At 39.8% G+C, this 23866-nt stretch overlaps 1 protein-coding gene across 1 annotated transcript; it reads right to left on the bottom strand.

The window, feature by feature from the left end:
- Positions 1-9190: 9190 nt before the first annotated feature.
- LOC136771948 (protein diaphanous homolog 1) lies at positions 9191-22252 on the bottom strand. Its single transcript, XM_066724535.1, has 15 exons — positions 22120-22252; positions 19761-19812; positions 18838-18942; positions 18346-18525; positions 17286-17789; positions 16956-17064; positions 16153-16242; positions 15851-15945; positions 14965-15066; positions 14352-14591; positions 13515-13644; positions 12932-13056; positions 12014-12178; positions 10516-10648; positions 9191-9528 (listed from the first exon to the last, which is right to left on the bottom strand). The coding sequence occupies exons 4-15, from the start codon at positions 18481-18483 to the stop codon at positions 9434-9436; spliced, it is 1926 nt and encodes a 641-aa protein (XP_066580632.1). The 5' UTR covers positions 18484-18525; positions 18838-18942; positions 19761-19812; positions 22120-22252; the 3' UTR covers positions 9191-9433.
- Between the last annotated feature and the right edge of the window lie 1614 nt (positions 22253-23866).

Here is a 23866-nt window from a genome sequence, read left to right as displayed (position 1 = left end):
CTGCCCCTGCTGTACCAACAAATAACTGCTGAACGCCATCAGCTCGCTGCTAATCAGGATGGCCAGACAAAGAGACAGACAGACTGATTTCATTGGCCCAATATAAACTTATGTTGTAGAACCACATACCAGACAATCAAGGATCCTGGTGAGAGGGATTTGTATTGTGCATCTCACACAGAAGTGAATTTCTAACTTTGCTAAAAGCTGGTACTACAAACTATTTGTTTTAGTTGGTTTGGGATATTGTAAATTAAAACATTAATATGTGTTTGCTGACATTCCACTGGTGTTCCATCGTGTTCAAGGCTGAAATGTTTGGTGGAACTCCTCTTATGGCCAGTTGAGACCGTCATCATCCCGAGGTGCGGTCTGTGTGCAACAGTCCCTGAAATTGTGCTGACCTTTGCAGATTTCTGCACTATAAAACACATACCAGCGCTCCACATGCAGACTGGAGAAAGTCTGTAAAGCTGCCTCTCGGATGAAAATCTTGAACCCACACTGTGTGTCCCTGATCCCCTTCACACAGAAGAACCACACCAGGAAGTGGAAGCCATACATCAGGAACGTGCAGAACATAGAACGCTGTGAAGAACAAAGTTAAAGAGAGAGAGAGCGAGCTTTTGTTTTATAAATTGCAACAAATATCTGAGCATGGAAAAGCTCGTCGCAAGTATTTGCCAAGCAGAACTTGAGGCAAGCAGGAATGTATTAATTACACATTAGCATACAAAAGTAACAGCGTCTATCTGGGGAAATGCAGAGAAGTGTAGCAATAGTTCTCTCAGATCCCTTGCTTACTGTATTATTGGAGAAATGTACACTGTTGCAACCTTTGTCTATGCAATGGTTTTAAAAAAAAAAAACTTAAACAGCCATTCCAATCCAATATGAATAATGCTTTTTCAATTCAAATACCATTCGGGTCTTAACTCACCATGACCAGATACTTTAAATGGGCTTCACAGTTATATTTTTTTAATCTCAAAATTACAGTCCATGTGATTATTTCAAGGTTTTGTCTTCACATTGTCTGTTACACACCAAATTAAAACGGTTCTTTGAAGACTGAAGCAGGATTATTGAAGCTCGAGACCCACATGAAATCGCAATGTTCTCCTGCAAAACAACTGGTGTCAGTCTGATCTCGGGCTACAGAGCACTTCCTCTAATCAGGGCCCCAAACACCGCATAAGCTTTTATGGAAACAAATAATAAAATATACATACGAAACAGAGCTCCCATTATTCCTTCCTTCCATAGATGTGTCTCATTAGTGTTGCAACTTTAATTAAAATAGAGTAAATTAAAATGAGAAAAGAAAATCTAAGAATTATTCTATTCCTCTAGAGCAGTGGTCTCAACCTCAATTCCTGGAAGGCCATGTGTATGCTGGTTTTCGTTATAACCAAGTCCTCAATTACTTAATTGCTCTAATTGTTTAATTAGCTAGATTACTTCACTAGATATAGCAGATAGTATCTATTGAGCCACCTACTTAAGTATCATCTGCAAATTTGACAAGTTTTCTAACTATCCCAGAGTCCAGATCATTAACTAGATTAAAGAAAGCAAAGGCCCCAATACTGATCCCTGTGGAACTCCACTAACAACCTCACTGCAGTTAGAAGCAACTCCTCTAATCAACACCCTCTGTTTCTTATACATAAACCAGTTCATAATCCATCTACTTACATTATCCTGAATGCCTACAGCTTCCAATTTGAGGATCAGTCTTTGGTGTGGAACCTTATCAAGCTTTTTGAAAATCTAAGTGTATCATATCATATGCTTTCACATGATCTACAGCTGCAGTTGCATGTTCAAACAATTCTAATAGACTAGTAAGTCATGATCTGCTTCGTCTAAACCTGTGTTGAGTATCTCCAAGAATATGGATGGTGTAATGCAGTTGTGCAGTTATATCTCCAAGTAATGCAGGTGAGACTGATTGGTCTGTAATTTCCTGGCTCAGTTTTGTCCCCTTTCTTGTGGATTGGTATGACATTTGCTGTCTTCCAGTCAGTTGGCACATCCTCTGTTCTAAGTGTCATTTGGAATATTTGAGTTAGTGGCCTATAAATAATTTCCCTCATTTCTTCCAAGTACTGTTGTTCAAGACTTTGACCCTCATCTACCGCTGTCTTGACCACACTGCACCAAGCTACCTTCAGTCACTTGTCTCTCCATACATCCCCTCCAGACCACCAATGGTGGGGATGCTTCTCATCAGCAGGGTCTGGGCATCTTGTTAAAACTGAAGGAAGAATGGGATGGTGCAAAATACAGTGAAATACTGCAAAGAGAACCTGCTTCAGTGTGCTAAAAAATTGAAGCTTGCGAGGAAACTAAACTTTCAAAATCACTGACACTGTGTGCAAAGCTGGAACATACCTACCGTAAAAGACTTAAAGCCATTATTGCAGCAAAAGGTGGCTCTACCAAATATCAATGTGTGGAGGTTGAATACTTACACAAGCAACATATTTCAGTTTTGACTTTCTTACCAATATTTCCCAACATAAAAACAATGTCACCTTAAAATAATTGATTTTGAATTGCAGCGTTTTAAACTAGAATATCAAACAGAGCAAGAATTTTGGGAGTTAACTGTTGCACGTTCTGATTTAATGACTAGTCAGTGGTAGTAGAATAGCCTCCAACAATGTGTAGATATTAAGCCTATATGTTTTATATGATTTATTTGCATCTTTTAATGACATTGTAATATAGTACTGCCGTGGAGGGGAACGCAGGTGTGGAGTGAGAGGTAGTCAGGAACAGGCTGGGGTCAATGCCGGCAAACAGTAACATCCAGGAGAACCCAGAAGTTGTGTTATAAAGCAAGCAGGGAGTCAAACGATCACAAGAACAGGCTGATAGGGAGAATCTAGGAATTCATAGTCAAGGTCACATGGAAGTCATTAACAGGCACTCAATAACAAAGGGAATACTTGGAAATGCAACAGGACCAAAGACAAGACTTAGCAGTGAACAGTACTCACAGAGGGGTTTATATGTGTAGCAGAGGGGAGCAGAGAGCAGTGAAGGAGAGTGCTGGTCCAATGGGAGTTTGAGGTGCCGAGGAATGTTAAGTGGCTGATTGCTGGGGACTGTTGGTGGGGACTGTGAGGGTTTGTATTTCGGTGATGTTGACCTCAGGCTGTGAGCTTGTGAATTGTGTGATGTATGAGATAAAACAGTGACAGACATGACATGTTTTATATTTATTTATTTATTTTTGTGCAGCAAGAAAATCTGCATTTCTTTTCTTCAATATAAAGTTGTGTTAAATACACTGTAGTAAAAACTAAAACAGTTGACTAGTGCCATACCAATGTGCAGAGACAGTGTTTGTCTCTGGACGAACCTCAATCAAGAGTATCACCTGTGGACAGTTAAAAAAAATATGTGGGGCTACTTCTTTTATTCAACATATTGAAATAAATATAAAACTTACATGGGTAAAGCTTTTTCTATCAAATACACTAATTGAGAACTGTAATTCAGGTTTACAATTACTCCAGGTTTCTATGAAACAAACATTTTAAGATGTACATGTCAATTGTGTCACCGTCAGGCAGTTGCAGGAAAAGAACAGAAAACATTATGAGACTCGTAGGCTTTGAGAACAGCAGAACAATGTCTCCTATTCCTGGATCAGAGAACATTTTCATTTTTTTTTTTTTTATTTAATACAATGAAAGAAAAAAACATACTATTTAGTTTGCTGATCCACACATTGAACTTAATACAGAGCACAAACTTATCAATAGACAGTTTTAACTCTGTAATGTCCACTGAAGTCACACTTTCTCTGATACACATTACATGTCCCACAGTTACTCCTGGTGTAAGAACTTGTCGCATTAATTGTTGTAGCAACACTTTCTTCACTGACCGTATTCTTCATTTGCTTAATCCCATCATAGAAATGCCACTCTTGAGACTGGAAGCACACAAAATGTGTTGTAGGGTGTCGCCACTGGCTTATACAGTGTTTATATAAAAACAAATGCAACATTTAGTTATAACATTTATTGAAACACACAAAGTTATTCAATACGGAGGATTATCCATGCCAAAATAATACAAAATGGGAATAAACAAATTATTGAATTCATTTCCATGTATTTATTTGATTTCAGAATGTATTTATTGAAACATTGATGTATTAATTGCTCCATGTTGACCACATTTTTCTTCACCGATTTTGAAATTTTCTCACCAATTTTCAGTTTGGCACATTGCTGTAACCCCCCTGTGCTAATCGAGGGATGAGGATGTGCCACACATGTCCTCCAAGATGTGCGCCTTCAGCCATCCTACTATTGTTCACCACAGTGGGCTCAGAGCCCAGGCAAGAAAACCCATAGAGCCGGTTGGAGGACTGGCAGCGTTGTCCAGGCCCTGGCTCAAGCGCCTGGTCAGACACACGGTGGTGCTGAAGCGCAGTGAGCTCAGAAATGTAATGCTGACCCCTCCCTCAGCCCTGGGCACTGCTTGGCTGATTGTGCGCCACCACCTGTGGACTCCCGCTGGCCCCAGCTGGCAAGGACATGATCCAGGCACCAACCCAAGCTGTAGAGCAGACCCTGATCTCCGATCAGAGGCTTTTTACTGGATGAGCCACTCAGGAGCTCTTATGACTTAAAAATAATATCTTAATATTTTTAGAAGTTTGGCTGATACACGATATATATCTTGATATTTCTTGATTTTGTCCAATCGAGCTACAAAATAAGATCAAAGACATTCAAACTACCTAAACAAAACTACCTAAACTAACATCTAGACAGGGACATTTCCTCTCTGACTGTCGCATTTCGATTCTGCTTACCGGTACAGCACGTCTTAATACAAAATAGTTATAATACTAATAATTATTATAATAATAATAATAAAAAAATAAAAAAATAAATAAAAAAAAAAAAATAATAATAATAATAAAGAGTTGTACCACTTCACCATCATAATATAAAGAAAATGAAACTGTCTGCATCTGTTTGCAATGCATTCCAAACAAACTTCATAATTTTTTAATTTTATACACAATATATCCATCTAAATTAGCGGGGGTGGGGGGTGCCTGCAGATTGAGTTCATATTATTCATATTTGCATCTCCTTTGTGGTGGCTGTCTACAGATTACATGCTCTGTTGCTTTGTCTGTGCTTTTCTCTGTGCTTACACTGTATAAACAATAAGTCTGTATTCAACGTACCTGGTGTCTTGTTGGTATGCCAAACATCCTGTGCACGAAGGGTGAGGGGAGTTCCCAGAGTCTGCAATCCATACTGAACTATTTCACCCCTTATTTATTATTAAATATTATTATTATTCCAATCAAGTGATACTATTTTGGTAACACTTGAGTCATCAATAGATATTTAATTAATGCAAGTGTTCAATAAAAACGGTACTGTGTTCTAGATCTGTGGATGTGCCATATGGAAGCCATGTTTTGTGCACTTGTACAAGTTCTAGACTGTTAATTACACATCTATAAACACACCATAAGGACACTACATGACCATGCAAAAGCAGAAGAACTTGACTTTGTTGAATCAGCAGGCACTTAGAGGAATGGTGATGAAGCACAATTTGATTGTAAGGAATAAATGTACACTGTAAGCAAATGCTGTAAATATCCCTGTAACATACTGTATGATTTACAGTGAAGTACTGCACATAGTACAGTATGTTACTACACTCCACAGGTGTTGTACAGTCATCTGTATATTACTGTGCTCTACAGTAAAATACCACGTGGCGTTTTTAGGCTTTGTTAATATCAATTGCTCCAGATTTCACTAAATGTTCTATTAAAAGATAGAGGAAAAAAAAAGTGATACATTGAGCTGCCAGTGGGGGACGTATGTGTGATTCAAGAAGCACCCAAACTGACGTGTGTATCTGTACAACACTAATAATTCAGTATCTCTAACCAGATTTACAACAGTGCTGGAATAACACTAAACACATTTTGACTGTAACATCTATGTAACACCCAAATACTTATCGATGCTCTATGAACCTTCTATTAACAGGTACATTTAACCACATACAGATAACACATCAACATGGGAGCGAATGAGAGCGTATTCCACACAGGTTTAATGAAAATTGGCCACTTCCAATCAATACTACACAGATTAGATTTTTTTTTTTTTTTTTAGATTTCTTACCAACAGGGTGTTGACTGCTGAGGCCCGAAAGTGAGGCCAGGTGTGATCGGCGCGTCTAAGAAGTGGGGCCGTCTTTCTCTGGCACCCTGGGCTGAGACGGCCACAAGTGACGCGTGTCAGCAACCGTCGCTGCAAAGGCAGTCAGACCAGGAAAGCAGTCAGGCAGCCTCCTCAGCACCCCGAGACCAACCTGCTATTACCTCGGGTAGTCGTTGAATCTATCCAATCAAATTGCAAGGAAGAGTCCGCTTTCAACCAATCATGCTTTACAGCCTCTGAGGGTTCGCTCCAAATGCCTTGCAGGTTTCAGAGAGCAAAGGAGGGAATTGGGCTTGAAGGAAGTGAGCAGGAAATAACTGTATTAATAGTTATTAAAAAAATATCTATGTATGCATGTGTAGCCGAACCGTACGGGATTCGAACCGTACACCACCGGCGCCCCTGTAGCACAGTACAGTGTTAAGCCCTCTACACCAAAAGACCAGGTCTCCCACCACGGGACTCTTAACACTGTACTACTTTTTACTGAGGGGTTACGTCACTTTGTAACATGCTCATTATAACCCGAATGAGCCCCATTACACATGTAGGTATACATGTAGCTGATTCATATTCAACAATAAATCATACAATTTTGAATAAAATGTTATACATACACTAACTCGTTCTTTACGAGCACCCAGGTCTTTCAATAAAGCATTTCCGTCATTCCTGTTCTGTATACCGTAGCCTATATGTAAATACAAGTTTCAATGCTATGAATGTGGATTTGATATTAGTGCAAACAATTTCAGATCTAGTGATACAGACAGGAATGACAAACTCTTTATTGACTGACCTGGGGCAACTTAGTGTACGTATACCATTGTATTTAATGACCGGGGTATTCACAAAGATCTAGTTCTTGGGGTATTACAGTACGTCTATTCTACATGTAATATGTACACATCTTCACTGAATAACATGGGGCATTTGCACAGGACGAGTACTTCAGGTAATGTGTGACTGAACTTAGAAAGCACGACTGCATTAAGTATGAATACAGGGTCGAATGCAACCTTGAAACGCGGGTTTTCCATAATTAACCTGAAGTACAGCGTTCAACTGCTCAACACATCAACACGTAGGTATAAAGGTGTACTAATTTTGAATAATTGTATGATTGATGTTGAATATGAATCGGTTACATGTATACTTACATGCATACATAGATATTTTTTAATAACTATTAATAGTTATTTCCTGCTCACTTCCTTCAAGCCCAATTCCCACCTTTGCTCTCTGAAACCTGCAAGGCATTTGGAGCGAACCCTCAGAGGCTGTAAAGCATGATTTGGTTGAAAGCGGACTCTTCCTTGCAATTTGATTGGATAGATTCAACGACTACCCGAGGTAATAGCAGGTTGGTCTCGGGGTGCTGAGGAGGCTGTCTGACTGCTTTCCTGGTCTGACTGCCTTTGCGGCGACGGTTGCTGACACGCGTCACTTGTGGCCGTCTCAGCCCAGGGTGCCAGAGAAAGACGGCCCCACTTCTTAGACGCGCCGATCACACCTGGCCTCACTTTCGGGCCTCAGCAGTCAACACCCTGTTGGTAAGAAATCTAAAAAAAAAAAAAAAAAAAAAAATCTAATCTATGTAGTATTGATTGGAAGTGGCCAATTTTCATTAAACCTGTGTGGAATACGCTCTCATTCGCTCCCATGTTGATGTCTTATCTGTATGAGGTTAAATGTACCTGTTAATAGAAGGTTCATAGAGCATCGATAAGTATTTGGGTGTTACATAGATGTTACAGTCAAAATGTGTTTAGTGTTATTCCAGCACTGTTGTAAATCTGGTTAGAGATACTGAATTATTAGTGTTGTACAAATACACACGTCAGTTTGGGTGCTTCTTGAATCACACATACGTCCCCCACTGGCAGCTCAATGTATCACTTTTTTTTTCTCTATCTTTTAATAGAACATTTAGTGAAATCCAGAGCAAATTAATGTTACAAAGCCTAAAAAGGTAATGTGGTATTTTACTGTAAAGAACACTGTAAATAACACAGGCTTGTACAGCATGTGGAGTGTAGTAACTATGGGGGGCCAAACAGGCCATAAAACATCAGATTGTGTGCATACTTTATTGGTTTGCATGTGTACTATATCAGTTGTTCAGGACTAGAGGGACAAAGGGAAATCAAGGTGGAAGCAGCAGTGACAGTTTTGTCTTCAGGCAACACATTACTGAATGAGTTAACCATGTCATCTGAGCAAGATATTACAGATTACTTTTTAAGTATTGATCACGCGGTGTCCCATGACATTGAGACGCAGTTTGTGTCATACATCACGTTGTGCATGAAAGCACTTCTGTTGTGTGCCGCACATAAGAATTGTCATTCCGGGGGACAAAATGTCAATTGTGTGCAGCACAGAACCGTCATTCCGGGGGACAAAATGTCAATTGTGTGCAGCACAGAACTGTCATTCCGTGGGACAAAATGTCATTTGTGTGCAGCACAGAACTGTCATTCCGGGGGACAAAATGTCAATTGTGTGCAGCACAGAACTGTCATTCCGTGGGACAAAATGTCAATTGTGTGCAGCACAGAACTGTCATTCCGGGGGACAAAATGTCAATTGTGTGCCGCACATAAGAACTGTCATTCCGTGGGACAAAATGTCAATTGTGTTCAGCACAGAACTGTCATTCCGTGGGACAAAATGTCAATTGTGTGCAGCACAGAACTGTCATTCCGGGGGACAAAATGTCAATTGTGTGCAGCACAGAACTGTCATTCCGGGGGACAAAATGTAAATTGTGTGCAGCACAAACCTGTCATTCCGGGGGACAAAATGTCAATTGTGTGCAGCACAGAACTGTCATTCCGTTGGACAAAATGCAAATTGTGTGCTTTCATCCAAGAAATTATGTATGACACAAACGGTGCCCAACACGTGTCAAACATAGACACTGTGTGATCAGTACTTAAAAAAATAATTCAGAAATGTGTTGCTTGAGGACAAAGCTTGTACGGCTCCGCCCACTTGAGTCACATGAACAACCGATATTGGTACACACAAACTGATACAGTATTCAAGCAAAATTGTCATCCAATATAGTGCACAAGCAAACCAATATAGTATTATTTAAATATGAATTATATATCCATTAAATATCTATTGATGACACTATAAGTGTTACCGCTATTTTTAGTCTGAAACTGAGCTGAGAGTGTTGCATGTTAAGGTACTTATAGGATGTTAGAGGATCCTGTCCCACGCCTCAAGCAAGCACGTGACTGCAAGGCTTTGGACTGGACATCCTTCGGTTTTGTCTCATCACCCTCTGTGGAAAACAAAGTGAGTGGAAATACTTTTAGGAAACAAGTCTGAAAACAAAACCGGCACACAACAATTAAAAGTATGAAACCATGATGTTTTTCAAAGCGGTTTTCAATAAAGTGTTCTCTTCGACATGTGTATATTGCAGTTTCCAGGACAACCGGAACAATGTCTCCCGACTCGTTCTGAACAGCTTTCAGTTCAGGCTCCGTACTGCAGCGTCCAAATATCTGACGTGTGTGCCACCTGCAGGATGTTTCAAATGGAATTTCAAGTGGTCCTTGCAACTTCTACTCTGGATAGTTTATAAATAAGTGACCCCTCACAATGATTATAAAGAGCTGATTCAATGCTTTTAGGTTAGAGGAAAAAGATTTGTAAATCCTGTTGAAACAACACTGACATTCTTGGTTAAGTCTAGGAGACTAGAGATGAATGAATACATTTGAAAATAAGGACAAACATTAAATAAACAGTGCTGAGCTAAGAGCATGCTTTGACTCTAATTAAGTCTGTGTGTGTGTGTGTGTATAAAATCCACAGAAATCTTTGCTGCCAAATACAGATCCCAACAAGCCATGATTGTTACGCTGAGCGAGACAGCACCCCTTTCAACAGTCAAAATTAAGTGAACAACACAAAAACTTCTAAAGCAATAAACTTTCATTTAAACAACCCTGGTGGAAATGATTCCCCTCAGGGGGAAAATTTAAATCTGGGCCATCATTAACTCCATCCCAGTCTGTGTTTAGTCCTACTGAAGCAGCAAATCATTAGAACAATACTGGTTATTATTGTATATTGGGTTATTATTAGATGCTTATATATATAAAAAAAAAAAAATACACAGGAGAAAGAAAGCACTTTCCAAGAATCCTCCTTTGCCCGCAGCATGGACCTTCACTATGAATAAGAATATATATTATAAACATTGATTAGGTGGGACAATGTTTTACATGATTAATTCACTGTCTGTCTCCCTCCTCCTTACTTGCACATATGAGCGGCTTCCCCTTTTGCTTTTTCTTGTTCTCCTTCTCCATTTTAGCCTTCTCCTTCGCCAGCTGAGCTTTGAGGAGTTTCTCCGCTGCCTCCTTCTTCTTGTGGTTCTCCTCCAGAGCATCCTGTACAACACAGAACAAGACATTGAAACGACCCAGCAGTGTCTGAGATCTGTAGTATGCCTGGAGAAACTTGCTTTGTGTTGACGGCAGAAAAAGATGAAAACGGGTCGTTCGTGTCATAATTGGGAGGCATGTGAGGTTTTGATGAGGAGGTGAGACAAGGGTATGTGTATTATGAGAAAAAGAGTAATTGTTCTGTAGTACATCAATGTAGTTAAAGTATTCAGTCTCCTTTTCTCTCATTTGCAACAGTTCTGCTTATTAATTAACTTTCATGTTCAAAGTATTTGATGTTACCAGAGTCAAGGTCATTATTGTTATTTTCATTATAAACGGTGGTGTTTGTGTGGTTATGGCTGAAAACAGCTGAAAGCTGTTCATGAATAGGAAATGACTGGAACGCAGCCTGTTGAATGCATTTCCATCATACATTTAAATGTACAGATGTGGACAGAAGCCACAGAATTTGGAACTTTCCAGGGGGTGCCCAATTTGTTTTGAAAAATAAATAGCTATATATATTTATCTGTCCATGCATCTATATATATTGTCTGTAATCTTCATCTTTAAAAGTATAGCAATTAAATAGACTAAGATTGGATTTAAATGATTGCAATCTACCTTGACATGAATTGTTATGAATATTTTAGAGGGTAAATATTTCTAGTAAATCCATTTATATCACATTCTACAAAAGGCTTCCTGGGTTCTACTAAGAAAAAGAAAAATACAAGCCGACTACATCTCATATAGAGAGTGAGGAATGACTCGTGGTGACGCTAATGGCGTTCTCATGCCTTCCGTGAAGTAGGAAACAAATTGAATCTTGGTGTTCCTAGAACTTTTTTCAGCACAGACCTGCTCACAGCTCTCTGACCTTATTTTGTTTTAGTTTTTCTTTAACAGTGTCAAAATCTGGTCAATGTAGTGTGAGTAATGACCTGCTCTATAGAAGGATGAAGGGGCTGGTCAGTTAACATGATTGTGGTCTGTAGTACATTCTGAACTCAGTCTGACCAAATCACGAAAAAATTGTTAACCAACGTCAAAGTCCCCTTCCATAACCCCCAGCACCGGATTCTGGATGTGCTTTCCTGTATTACAGGGAGTACAATGTACTAGTCAATGGACTCCTCTGTGTGCGATGGTTATATATGGACACCTAAGCTCACAGTGACTGATTTGCAATGTCCTTGTCCATTTTAAACTTTGTGACGACTCATTGTTGAGGGTGCTGCGTCAAATACAAATGGAATTGAACCGACTCCAATAATCTTTGCCAGGGGTGTTGAAGGCTGTATCATTCGGATTGTGTTTGTCCAGACACCGACCGGTGAGCTTTAAAGGCTGACACTGAGCACTCACCCGGAACATGTTACGGAACTTGTTGAGGTTCCCAAAGTATTCATCAATGGAGACAATCTCAGTGTTGAAGATCAAGTGGTCCCCCAGGTCCTTGTACAGCCTCTCCATATTCTTGTACCTGAGGGCCAGTTTGTCGTACTGCTCTCGTGCAGATGTCACGAAGCTGTGCATCCCAAATGTTAAGGAAACTAAGTGGAGGGAAAGGATCAAGAGAAGGGCCTATACAAAGCATATACAAATACTTCCAAATCTATCGGCTTGATTTCTGCACAAACTTGACAACAGAAAAACATGCCTACAGTAAATGTTGCATCCTAACCATGGCTTACACGGAGTAGTCTCTTAAGCTTTTAGAAGAATGCACCCATGTATAATGATAAATGCTGACTCTTCCAGTCACATCCTGCATTCAACACTTGACGGAGGGAATTGGATTTTAATGACATTACAGTGCGGACACAGCATGGCCAAGCTCTGGCCTACACCTCTCTCAGGTGGCAGACCAGTCATGCGGTGTTCAATTCACAAGACCATCTGTTGTGGTTGTGCTCTTGCCAATTGGAAGAAACCAATCCATTCAAGAATGCCACCAGGCTAAACACGACCTGGTGTGAATTTATAGGTCTTCATATTGGGTTTCGCTTACAGATTTAGCTGAAATGATGCTGGGTCTGATTCATCCATATTACGGTAAGGGTGCACTGTGGCAGACAATGCTTAGTGGAAACAAATCCCCCCCAATGTAGAAATCAGCTGAGCTTTAACTATAATGTTTATTACTGCTAGGCAATGGGAATGTGATTTTGTCTTCAGTTGGAAAAACTCAATTAATTAAGTTAAAACAAAAATTAAAAGATGCCTTAAAAATGCTATAAATATGAGCTACAGTAATGATATTCCAATATGTAGAAAGGATATTTTCATTTTCTCCTTGAACTTGTCCATCTCGCTGAAAGGCTTGGGGAATGTTTCAATCAGTTTTTCCAGACTGGTGATCTCCCTCCCCATGTCGCCAAAGCACTGTCGGAGAAATTCTCCCGAAACTAGAGAACAGTAAGAGACAAAAATGATCACACACAAAAAGAACAGACAACTCTATCCATAGATGGAGACAGTCTTAAGTGAGAGAGTGCCGTTATTTTACACCTAACTGAAACTAACCATAACCTGTTCATTCTGGAATCTACTTCAGTCCTTAAACTTATATCCAGTTCAAGACCTAGAATTACATTAAAGATTAGGTTTAAAATCAAAAGAGGAATATTAAGTAAAATAGATTTGGCGTGAGGGTGGTGTTGGGGTGAGTAAAGGTACCAACCCCACTGAACACTTGACAACTTCAGATTATTATTATTTTTTTAAGTTAAGCGTGTAAATCTGATTGTTTACGATTACATTACAGGAACTTTGTAGGACTTCTCAATGATGCGCAAATGTAAAGTTATCATACACATTAAAATGATCACATCTTGCAAATAACACTTTAGCCGCCATGTCATACCTTTGCTGGCCCTCTCCACAGGCTTCAGATCCTCGATGAGGTGCAACATTTCTGGGTACTTTTCCTCACAAAGCTGAACCAGGAAGTGGAGGAGCGTCATTTTCAGATCAGTAGACCTAGTGTTGATGAGCTGCAGAGAGAAAAGTTGCAATAAATCACACCATGACTTATGACAGGACATCTACATCAGTCTGAGGGAACTCAACAAAGGACTTGATTCTCTTGTTGCTAAAGGGGTTTCCTAATCAGTAACAACAGTACGTGAGCTACCTAAATTACAGGAAAATGGAAGTCACAAGTGTAATGGTTTAAAGACTGCTGTCAAGAAAGCCTACATATCTTTTCCAGGGTGTCAAAGAAAATAATTAAAAAAAAAAAAAGTAATATAAAAAAGTTGTAATATGAATCAATATTGGTTTAAAAAGTGCTAAAAGTGTACTGTGCTGTATGACTGGAAACTAAAACTTAAGCCAAGTTTATATCTGTGGGGAAAAATTGGTGTAATGTGGCAATATGATCTGCATCCATTCTTGAATCTTGAAACCTGTTCATGTTCTTTAACCACTCAGTGCTTGTCAATTGAGTTCACATGCAGCCGGCAGACAAAGCTGTCAGGCATTACTGCAGACACCCCTTAAATCACTCAGATAAGCCCCGCTGTCCTTCATCATTGAGCCCTTTGCTGAGAAAGACTGTGTGTTGGAGGGTTTGGTGACGTGCCCACGGCCACTCGGGGTTCATCTGAGGCTAGCACAGGGTTATGAATTTAGTGTCCATCAACACTTGAAACCACTCCGTATCCCCATGGAAAGAAACCCTCAGCCCCAGTGCCCTTACTTTGCAGAGGTAGCTTAGCCTGAAGCCAAAGGCGTCTGCATTGTTGGAGTCCGCATTCAAGAAGTTCCCGATCAGCAAGAGCAGCTCCAGCAGCTCGGAGAAGCTTTTGCTCTCTCGCTGCCCCTCAATGGCCACTGTTACTGCCTCCACGTCCGAGCGCATGTCGTCAAGCTGCTCTTGGAACTGCAGCTTGAACAGGATGGCGTGGAGCCGAGCCATCAGCCTGGGCACTGAGCTCATCTGTAACGGGGAAGGAGACAGAGGTTTACTTCAGGCTGAGGCTGTCAAAGCCTTGTGAAGGGGGTGAGATGTACACACTGATCACAGGGCTGTGTAGGATCAATCAAGGAACAGACGCATTCACTAGGAGGTCATAAGTAGCAGCATCAAGTGTTAATAAAATTCTACCAAAGAATATTTAATTTATTTTTTATTAAACCTTTACATTCAGGCAAAAGCACACATAGACAAAACACATCTGTTACCAAGTAAACTGTATACTTAACATACAAAGTATTCCAAGTCTACATAGTTTTGTATCCTTTCAGTTACATACAGCCTCACAGTGTATGCCATGCATTACACACGTGTTCAGTAGCATAAGGAAACTCACCACAACACCAAACTGCTCCGATGGGTCCAAATCATCATACTGGTCTTTGAGCTCAGCCAGTTGACTGAGCTCCTCTGCTCCGGGAAGGAGCTTGAGCAGGTTCTGTCCGACACAGGAGACACGCACAGGCATGGATGAGCCAACGACATAGAGGGCCACAGGACATACTACTCTTCTGAGTATTGAATAACATTTGTGACTGTTAATATATATATACCCTAAACAAGCCATAAAATGCTAACATATGTTGGGGGGGAGTTACTGTCACTAAACAGCACTCATTTATTAGAATAAAAGATGCTGGACATCCTTCCAGAAATAATCAGTGAACAATATAAGATGCTTAAACATCTTAAGAGGGGCATTCATAAGATTTGAAGCTTAAAAGTAGTCAGTCTTTCTTGCCTAAGCTAAGAGTAATAGTACATTCATTATAATCTCCTGAATGTGATAGCTGTGTTTTTTAACATGTAGGACCCATGCATAATGGTTTAGTTCTCTGGGTCGCTGCAGGAAAATACTGCAGCATTGTTCATTTTTGAAGGGGATGCAGCTGGCTTTTACTCAGCAGAGTTACGTTGTGGAATCTACAACAAAGCAAGGCTACTTTGTCAGACAAGAAGCCATTTTAAGGCCTAGGTTAGCATGTAGGCCCTTCTTTTAACATACTTCTCATTACTAAAATACATTTAAACACTACTGAACCCCAATGGAGATTGTTGTACATATGTTTGTACAAATCAGCAGTATTAAAGTCAAGCATTTTTAGTTCAGTTCAATTCTTGCTAGCCGAGTAGAAAAATAAAAAAAGCTTAGAACGATTGAAAACAAGCATCTTAGTTTGGGTAAAAAGCACAGAAAGTAAATTTGACAGGGACGTTGTTACCTCCACTCTGGTTTCAGTGAGAACTTCCTCATTCAGTTCCAGAATGGCCTGCTTGATCGTGTCAAATGGTAGTTTGAAATTGGCCAGGAGGATGGCTGGAAAGAAATGAGACAAAGCACTTTATTATTAGTGTCCGAGAGGTGATCATAGACATTTTTGGGGGACATAGATACACACACATATGTAACTTGTGATACAGAGAACAGATGTTACATATTAGGCATCTCATAGGCCTTGACTTACACATGTACTGTAAATCGGCTTATAATTTATGTCAGTAAAGAAAAGACATAAGGACTTACAGAGATTCTGTGCCTTCTTAGTAGTCAGCACTCTCAAGTCCTTGATCTTCTTCCTTTTAGGTGCTTCCTCCTCATTCTTGTCGGTCTTCACTATGAGACAAAAGACAGACAATATTGTAATAAGGAAACATTGCTTATGAAATAAAGAGAAGACAGTTTTGCTTGAAGTTAATTTATTTGAACACATCCTGGGCCAACTGAGAGGCATGTCTTTGAAACCTAAGAAGTTTCAATGAACCCCAAGCTTAACAACCTGCTCTATCCACAACTGCACTTTTCTTAGTAATACAAATAATACACTAATACAAAACAATTCTGATTTCACAGTCATAAGTGTTATATGAATGTGGGAATGCTTTGGTTTTCACCAAAATAAGATGAATGCAGTTAAGTTGATATCTTTGATCATATTAAGGAATTGAGTATGGGGTTTAAAGTTATTAAGTCCAAAAAATAAAGTCCAGGCTGTAAGATGAGCTATGTTGGACACCCGTGCATCAGTACATACAATGAAGTGTATCATGAGCTTTGCACATCCATTGGTTTTAGTTCTCTGTGCAACCCTTGTAAGATGTTGTGAATGTCTAAGGGATTATGAAATTACTCTGCATTCTAAGAGATTTTTGTTGTTGTTGTTAAAATGAAAGATGCTTAGAGAGATACAAACAAGTCATTCCCCAAGCCATTTAGAGGGAACATTCTCTAGATGAGCAAGTTTCCTATTTTTTTCTCCCCCAGAGTTTCCAGGTGGTGGGAGGCTGGTATTCCACAGTGGACTAACGACTATGACTGTCAGCACTTACTCTTTGCGGCGAAGGCCGAGGTGAGTTTGTCAAAGAGCTCCTTGCTCGCAAAGCGATCTTCCTCAAGCTTTGCCCAGAAGCAGTCGGGGGTGAGAGTCTTGACATCAATCTGATGGAATAACAATGGAAAAGGATGAAGAATGTGCTTCTTGTCTTGGGAGTAGTGATAATGAAATAAATGAAAAAATAACACTGCAGTCAATAGGAGGAGGACAAATATTTAGATCAAAACAAATAAGGTTAATTAAAAGCTCTGTGTTTAACTTATCTTGCTTTGCCCTGCAAAAACAGTCAGGATGTGCAAGTAGGATCTAATGTGAGCTTCCTTACCGAGCTCCAGTGAAGCTTTCTGAGCTGGACTTCTGGCTTGTACTTCTTCTTGGGAGTCAGGCCGAGAGGGAGAATGGACGTGGGCATGACCAATTTACCGTTCTCAATAACTAGCGGCGGGGGCGGGGGAGGAAGAGGCATCCCAGGGGCTCCAGGGGGTGGGGGCGGAGGCGGGGGCATTCCAGGGGCTCCAGGTGGCGGCGGTGGGGGTGGAGGTGGAGGCGGGGGCATTCCAGGGGCTCCAGGTGGCGGCGGTGGGGGTGGAGGCGGAGGCGGGGGCATTCCAGGGGCTCCGGGCGGAGGGGGCGGGGGCAGGGTCATTCCAGGGGCTCCGGGCGGAGGGGGCGGGGGCGGGGTCATTCCAGGGGCTCCGGGCGGAGGGGGCGGGGGCGGGGTCATTCCAGGGGCTCCGGGCGGCGGGGGCGGGGGCGGGGGCGGGGGCATTGGGACAGGCACTGTGATCTTCGATTTGGCTTCTTCTAGTTCTTTGAAGAGCTTGTCATTCTGTAAGGGCACATACAAAAACCAATACTGAATTAGATTAAAACAAATGCAGACCATTTGATCTCTTGACTTGTCTCATCTTGTGATATTCCTGCTAATGGTTTGCATCTAGAAGTAACCATGTTCCTCAAATAGACACCCTGGCATGACCAATACAAGAATCTGTTTAAATTCTCATTCCCATGAAAAGTACATCTTCTTTGTCTTTCATATTCAGTAAATCAGGGTTTCATGAAACAAACTGGAATGGTATACCAGGATGAACTTGGATTCGATGACAGATTTCAAGAGTCATCTTTACTGAGTTTTAACAGGAACAACAACAATATGGATGCTGGAACAATATGCCACAGGACATAATCCAATCATACATTGGTAGTAATAGGATCAAAACATCACAGGCTTAAGGTAAACAAAATGCAGTTTGTTTTGCTTTATTTAAGTTACTGAGATATTACATAGTCTTCATTATTTTTTATATCATTATGATTAATAATACCATAATCATATTTATTACTAATCCTAATAACAAAACTACAAGGGGGACACAAGATACCTTCTCTTCAAGGTCACTGATTCTACTCAGCAGTGTCTGGTGTTTGCGCTCTATGTCCTGCATCTCAGACGCCAGTCTGTCTTTCTCAGCATTCATCTCCTCAGTCTTCTTCTGAAATTTATCCTCCATTTTCTTCATCTGGACCTGAAGCTCACGGATGGCAGTGAGTTCGGCATCGAGCTAATACAGAAAATATAAACATTTGTTTGTGATCTGACAGATGTGTTCATACAGTTCAGTTCAGCTATCCCAAATCACAACTGTTACGAAGACAGACATTTAAAAATAAAGAATACTAAATTAAAAGCTTGGTTTTATGTGAGCAAATGCATTTGCTCTTTTTCTGAGAAAGAACAATAAAATCAACACACAAATCTACGATGTGTCAGTGACTTTGACAGCATTCTAAGGACATTCCAAGTCACAAATCTAATCATGAACTATTTATTACTACTCCGAATAATAATAAATCTAAAAGGGGGCAAAAGTTACCTTGTCTTTCAGGTCACTGTTTTCCCTCAGCAGTGCCTGGACTTCCCTCTTTCTGTTCCTCTTCCGGTTGTGAAGCTCTTGTCGGTCAGGGACATCGACAGAGAGCTAACAAACAAAATATAAACATTTGTTTGTGATCTGACAGAGATGTGTTCATACAGTTCATGTGCATCAAACTATTCCCTTGAGCTGCCAAGCCTGATCAACAGTTAGTGCCAACTCAATAACCTGAATCTCTCCAGTGCACCCTGAAGACTGGACCTGAGAACTCGTGAAGTAATTTTGAGGACACAAAACTGTTGTGCATTTCTTACTGGTAACATGGCCATGGTTTATACATGTTTTATTAAAACTGGACAAGGGATAACTAAATTAGTATAAATATCAAAACCTAATATAATCATGAATCGAGGATGATCTCTCTATCCTGATCTACACATCAATTTTCTAGTGTTGTGCATCAACACTGCTGTGTTGCAACAGAGCGGACACAAAACCAAAGTTGAAACAAGGTTTTTGGTTTTGCCATTCGTCTCGGTGCACTAGTGAGTATGTGCAATGGCTGAGCGTAAACATGCTTTGCAATCCATTGATGAGGGTCAGCCTCTTACCAGGGGAGCTATTAAAGGTGGCTGGTCCTGGATATAAAGAAACCCTTGAGTGCTGTTGGCTCTGTCTGCATACTACATATTTCCTAATGCATATGTAAGGACATACTACACTGGTTGATGAGAGAAGGAAATTGTGGGTTTGGACATTGATTACTGTGTAGAACTAATTCCAGATCTTCTCTGGATTGGGTTTCTGCACACCAACTTGAAACAGATTCTGAAACATTGAACAGTCGTGATGTGATGTGTGTAAGCTGTTAATGACAAGTGAAGAAAAACTAAATAAAGTGTCAATTATTTCTGTAGTTGTACCTTCGCCTTATGTCACCTAGAACCAACATGGTCAATGGTGTAGCTCTGGGGCCTGAAAGAGAAAGGGAAAGACATTCAGCATACTCTCACTCATCACAATTCAGTTCTTCTGCAACAGATTTATTATCTAAGAAAATGGAAAGAAAATGCTAAAGATATTTTTGTTCATTCAGTGATGCACTTCCCCATATTTCATTTACCACCACCCACATTCACATTACGCTACATTCAGGAATAAGAATGGATAAAAATACAGAGAATTAAAACTTTGCCTCAATGAAAGATCATTGATGTGGTACAATTCTGATACGTTGCTAGGTAACCCATTTACAGAAATGTGAGGGCTAGCTTTTACTACTCATTGTACTAAGTTGCATTAAGGGTGTCTGCACATAAATAATAAAAGTAACTGCTCCACTAGTAGATGGGTCACAAGTCATTTCTTAGTGGATTAGAGCAAAATGAAACCAGAAAAAACTCCTATTTTTCCCTTCATATCCTCAGCCATATTGTGTGCATGTCTTAACTTCAAATTAAATATAGCACATACTTTTTACTCATTATAATTCATTAAAACAAATTCACCAAGGCAGCACTCACTTCATGAGGATGTGTAAAGCATAATGCATACTATGGGTTAAAACAACCAATTATTTATTTTTTTAATCAGAAGTGACGTAACTCAACATCTACTGATCACAGCTGCATTAACCACGGTATCTGAACCAGCTATTCTGGACAAATGTATAGTTCATTAATTACTCAGATATTCAAACACAATATGTAATTATTAATAGTTAACAATAATAGAAAACATGCTTTCTATGACACTCATGTATTCTTGTCAATGCTGCATAGGAACAGTTCTCTCTTTTGCTTTATGTAATAATACATTGTGTGTTATTTTCATGTGCCAACAATGCATTGATTGGTATCTGTAGGCCTTCTTGGATGATTTCAAATAATAAATCCACAAGCAGCCTAAATATCCATGTGTAGAGTCAAATTGATTTTAGCAAAAAATGATCCGGCCACCATGAGGTCTCATTTGAACAAATCCGTCCCACTACCTAATATGAATTTGACACCCCTGCTCTATAGCCTTAAATGTGCAGATACATTTCGCTAGTTCACATCTTTATATATGTATTAAAACAAGTCTAGTCTAAGTAATGAGTTACAATGATGTAAACAGTTCACACTACTTGGTCAATTAAAAGTGTGTGTAGCTGCTAAACTTGCTATTGTTCTTTCTTGCACTAAGTCTGATTGAAGTCTGAAATTGAACAGCATGCATTTTACACGTGGAAATTGCCTTGTGAACTTGTGAACGGGACCAGGTAACTTTATTTATTATCAAAATTTTGAATTAAAACGATATACATTTCACCGAAGCAGGTTTCCATTGAATCAGTGCATTTTAAAATGAGACAGCTGTTCACTATGCAATCCTACATGCGATTATATTGAGCTGAGCAGTGCAATCAAATGCCGGCGCTGGAGTATAACTGGGACGATGCAGAAATGAAAGCGGTTTCCAATGTGGATGGAGATAAAGCGCAGGAAGTGCGATATCACTATAGACGCGTCAGAGCTGCTTTACCCGAGCAAGTAAAGGAGAATAAAAATGCAAAGTTCACACTTTAAAAATGACAACAAACGCACTCTGTGTGTATATAATACACATTTTCAGGTTAAAAATCTAAATTTTCTATTGCATACTAATGCGTACGATTTCTTGTGATTTAATGCAGATGTGCTAATGTGCTTCGCTTTCGGGTGAATTGTATGACAGCACGTTTACACTTGCAGAACCGCAGATAGACATTTGAAAAGGGAAATGTATTCATTCGATTCCCCATTGAACCAGCATTTTTTAAATTATATTAGAAAGCTTCTGCTGCAAAGGGCTGAGATTACTTTCAAGGAAAATACAGAACCGATCAATATATATATATATATATATATATATATATATATATATATATATATATATACACACATTAATAAACTGTGATTATAAATACGGGGCATACAAATGTAATCAGACCTAATGTCATGCGTCACTGGTTTCACTGTCATGCATTTCGTTTAGGCCTCCTTTTCGCCCGCATATGTGACGCACTTGGGCTCCTAAAACCGCAAGTGTGAACGGGGTGTCTGAAAAAGCCGGACTCAATTTGGGGCGCGCAGGGCCGGCCTAATAAGTGTCACCCCCCCCCCCCCCCCCTCCCCTCACTCACTCAACGATCGGCTACGACGATTTATCCACAAACACAACTGAATCAGGGGAAACTCATGACATAAAACAGCCTATTAGCTCGGTCTCTGTCTAAAAAGGATGAAAATAATCACTTACAGGTTGTCAGAGGGGGTCGGGATAAACGCTGGAGTCCAGATCTTCGCCATGTCCCTCATGATGTTAGTTTGGTTGTCTCGGGTCCTAAGATATCCTAACACGGATTTAGAAACGAGACTGAGGAAGAAAGTAAAGTCGGTGTATATATATATATATGAGTCGTTATTGTGATGTCATCGATACATTCTGGAAGTATCATTTGCAGAGTGTACCAATGACGTCACAACAGCTACTAGTGTAGCCACAATATTCCTCCGTCCTAAATAAATAAATAAATCATACGTACCATGATGCTTTGCGCGAATACGGCAATTTGCAGATTACGTCAAACTAGTTACTTGTGCGCATGTGTTCAATATTATAAGACTGAACAGATTTGATTGAAAATCTTTTGGACTACATGTACACAAAGTAAAAGTCCCTTTGTAGTTTAAATATGTTATCTGGAACACAAAGAAATGTACAAATAAGCAGCAAACTGAGTGCAAAATGATCCACTCGTACAAAGCATATTCAGAATAAACACAGCTTATATTCGCTTTTTGCTGATAATTTAGCAACAAAACAACAAATCCCTAACCGCAGGTTTTAGAGACATTTGTTTTATGTTTCAATTTATATTTCACAATACTTTGCTGTAAAGATTGAGGATAATGAAAAAGATCACGCAGACACGCAACACTGGCGGATCCAGCAAAAAAGACTTGCCACTCCAATCTCCCCATGGGGGGCTTACACCTTCAAATGACCCTTTCCAACACACACACACAATTCTGTGAATTACTAATATACCCTGTTGCTTATATTTAGTACATTCATTTGACAAAGCACAAACATAAAATGTTTAAATAAATGTATAAGTGCTGCTCTTTCCCCAGTCCAGAGTGTGTACAGAGACAGGGAATCTGTGTGCAATCAACTCTGACTAACTGACTGAACACCAGCTCTATAGGACATCCATATTAATACCTAACATCCTATTGGCTAATAACCAGGAATTGATGCCACTTGGTTCCACACAATAACAATCACTGAGTGCAACAAACCCCCGTAACAATACATTGAAAAATACAATTAAAATGATGAACAGTTAATTTAAATGATTCTCGCGGTCCAGTCAAAAGCGTAGCGGTTAATTCAGATGTCTTTCATGCTGCTGCATTTTTCGTTGATGTTTGTATTTAAGGCGAGTTAATAAGTGTACCTGCTTAAGTGTACATTTATATTGTAATTGAGTTATTGTCAATGTTTGACTACATGTGTTTATTAAGTGTCTCAAGTGTGCCCGTTGTTGCTGTCAGGCTAATGCTACTCGTATGCCAGTGCCAGTGAAGCCAGTCATTAAGGAAGGGGCCACCATTTTTTCCAAGGGGCAAAGTTTTTTTTACAGCCACTGGATAATTTGGTGACCCCTCTGTAAATCAAGCAGGCATTTACCAAAAATGCCCAAACTTTTACTGCTAGTGTGTAAAAATGGTGACCCCTTCCTTTGTGACAGCAAATACACACCAAGTGTGAGTGTGCATACAGATGGCAAATCATTGACCATTATAATCTCCTTTAAAGTTTAAAGTTTCTGTTATTGCTTCACCTGTGTGTGTCAGGAATTAAATTGCTTACAAATAAAGAAGTAAATAAACATTTAAAAGATCGTACTGCATTTATGTCACTGAAGTCTGCATACGTTTACAAGTGGTATTACTTGTGTAGTAATAAGAAATGAATATAAACGAGTGTCTCAATGCGT

This window comes from Amia ocellicauda, chromosome 15, assembly GCF_036373705.1.
Source record: "Amia ocellicauda isolate fAmiCal2 chromosome 15, fAmiCal2.hap1, whole genome shotgun sequence".
Classification (NCBI taxonomy): Eukaryota; Metazoa; Chordata; class Actinopteri; order Amiiformes; family Amiidae; genus Amia; species Amia ocellicauda.
Note: the sequence above shows the minus strand (reverse complement) of the source record. Positions and strands in the feature narration are given on the sequence as shown.

Excerpts from the sequence above, each read along its gene's own strand:
- LOC136771948 (XM_066724535.1), bottom strand. The coding sequence starts at position 18,483 with ATGAAGAAAATGGAGGATAAATTTCAGAAGAAGACTGAGGAGATGAAT. Across the intron at positions 17,790-18,345 it reads TCAGTGACCTTGAAGAGAAG|AATGACAAGCTCTTCAAAGA; the intron begins GTATCTTGTGTC and ends GTGCCCTTACAG. Across the intron at positions 14,592-14,964 it reads CGGAGCAGTTTGGTGTTGTG|ATGAGCTCAGTGCCCAGGCT; the intron begins GTGAGTTTCCTT and ends TCCCCGTTACAG.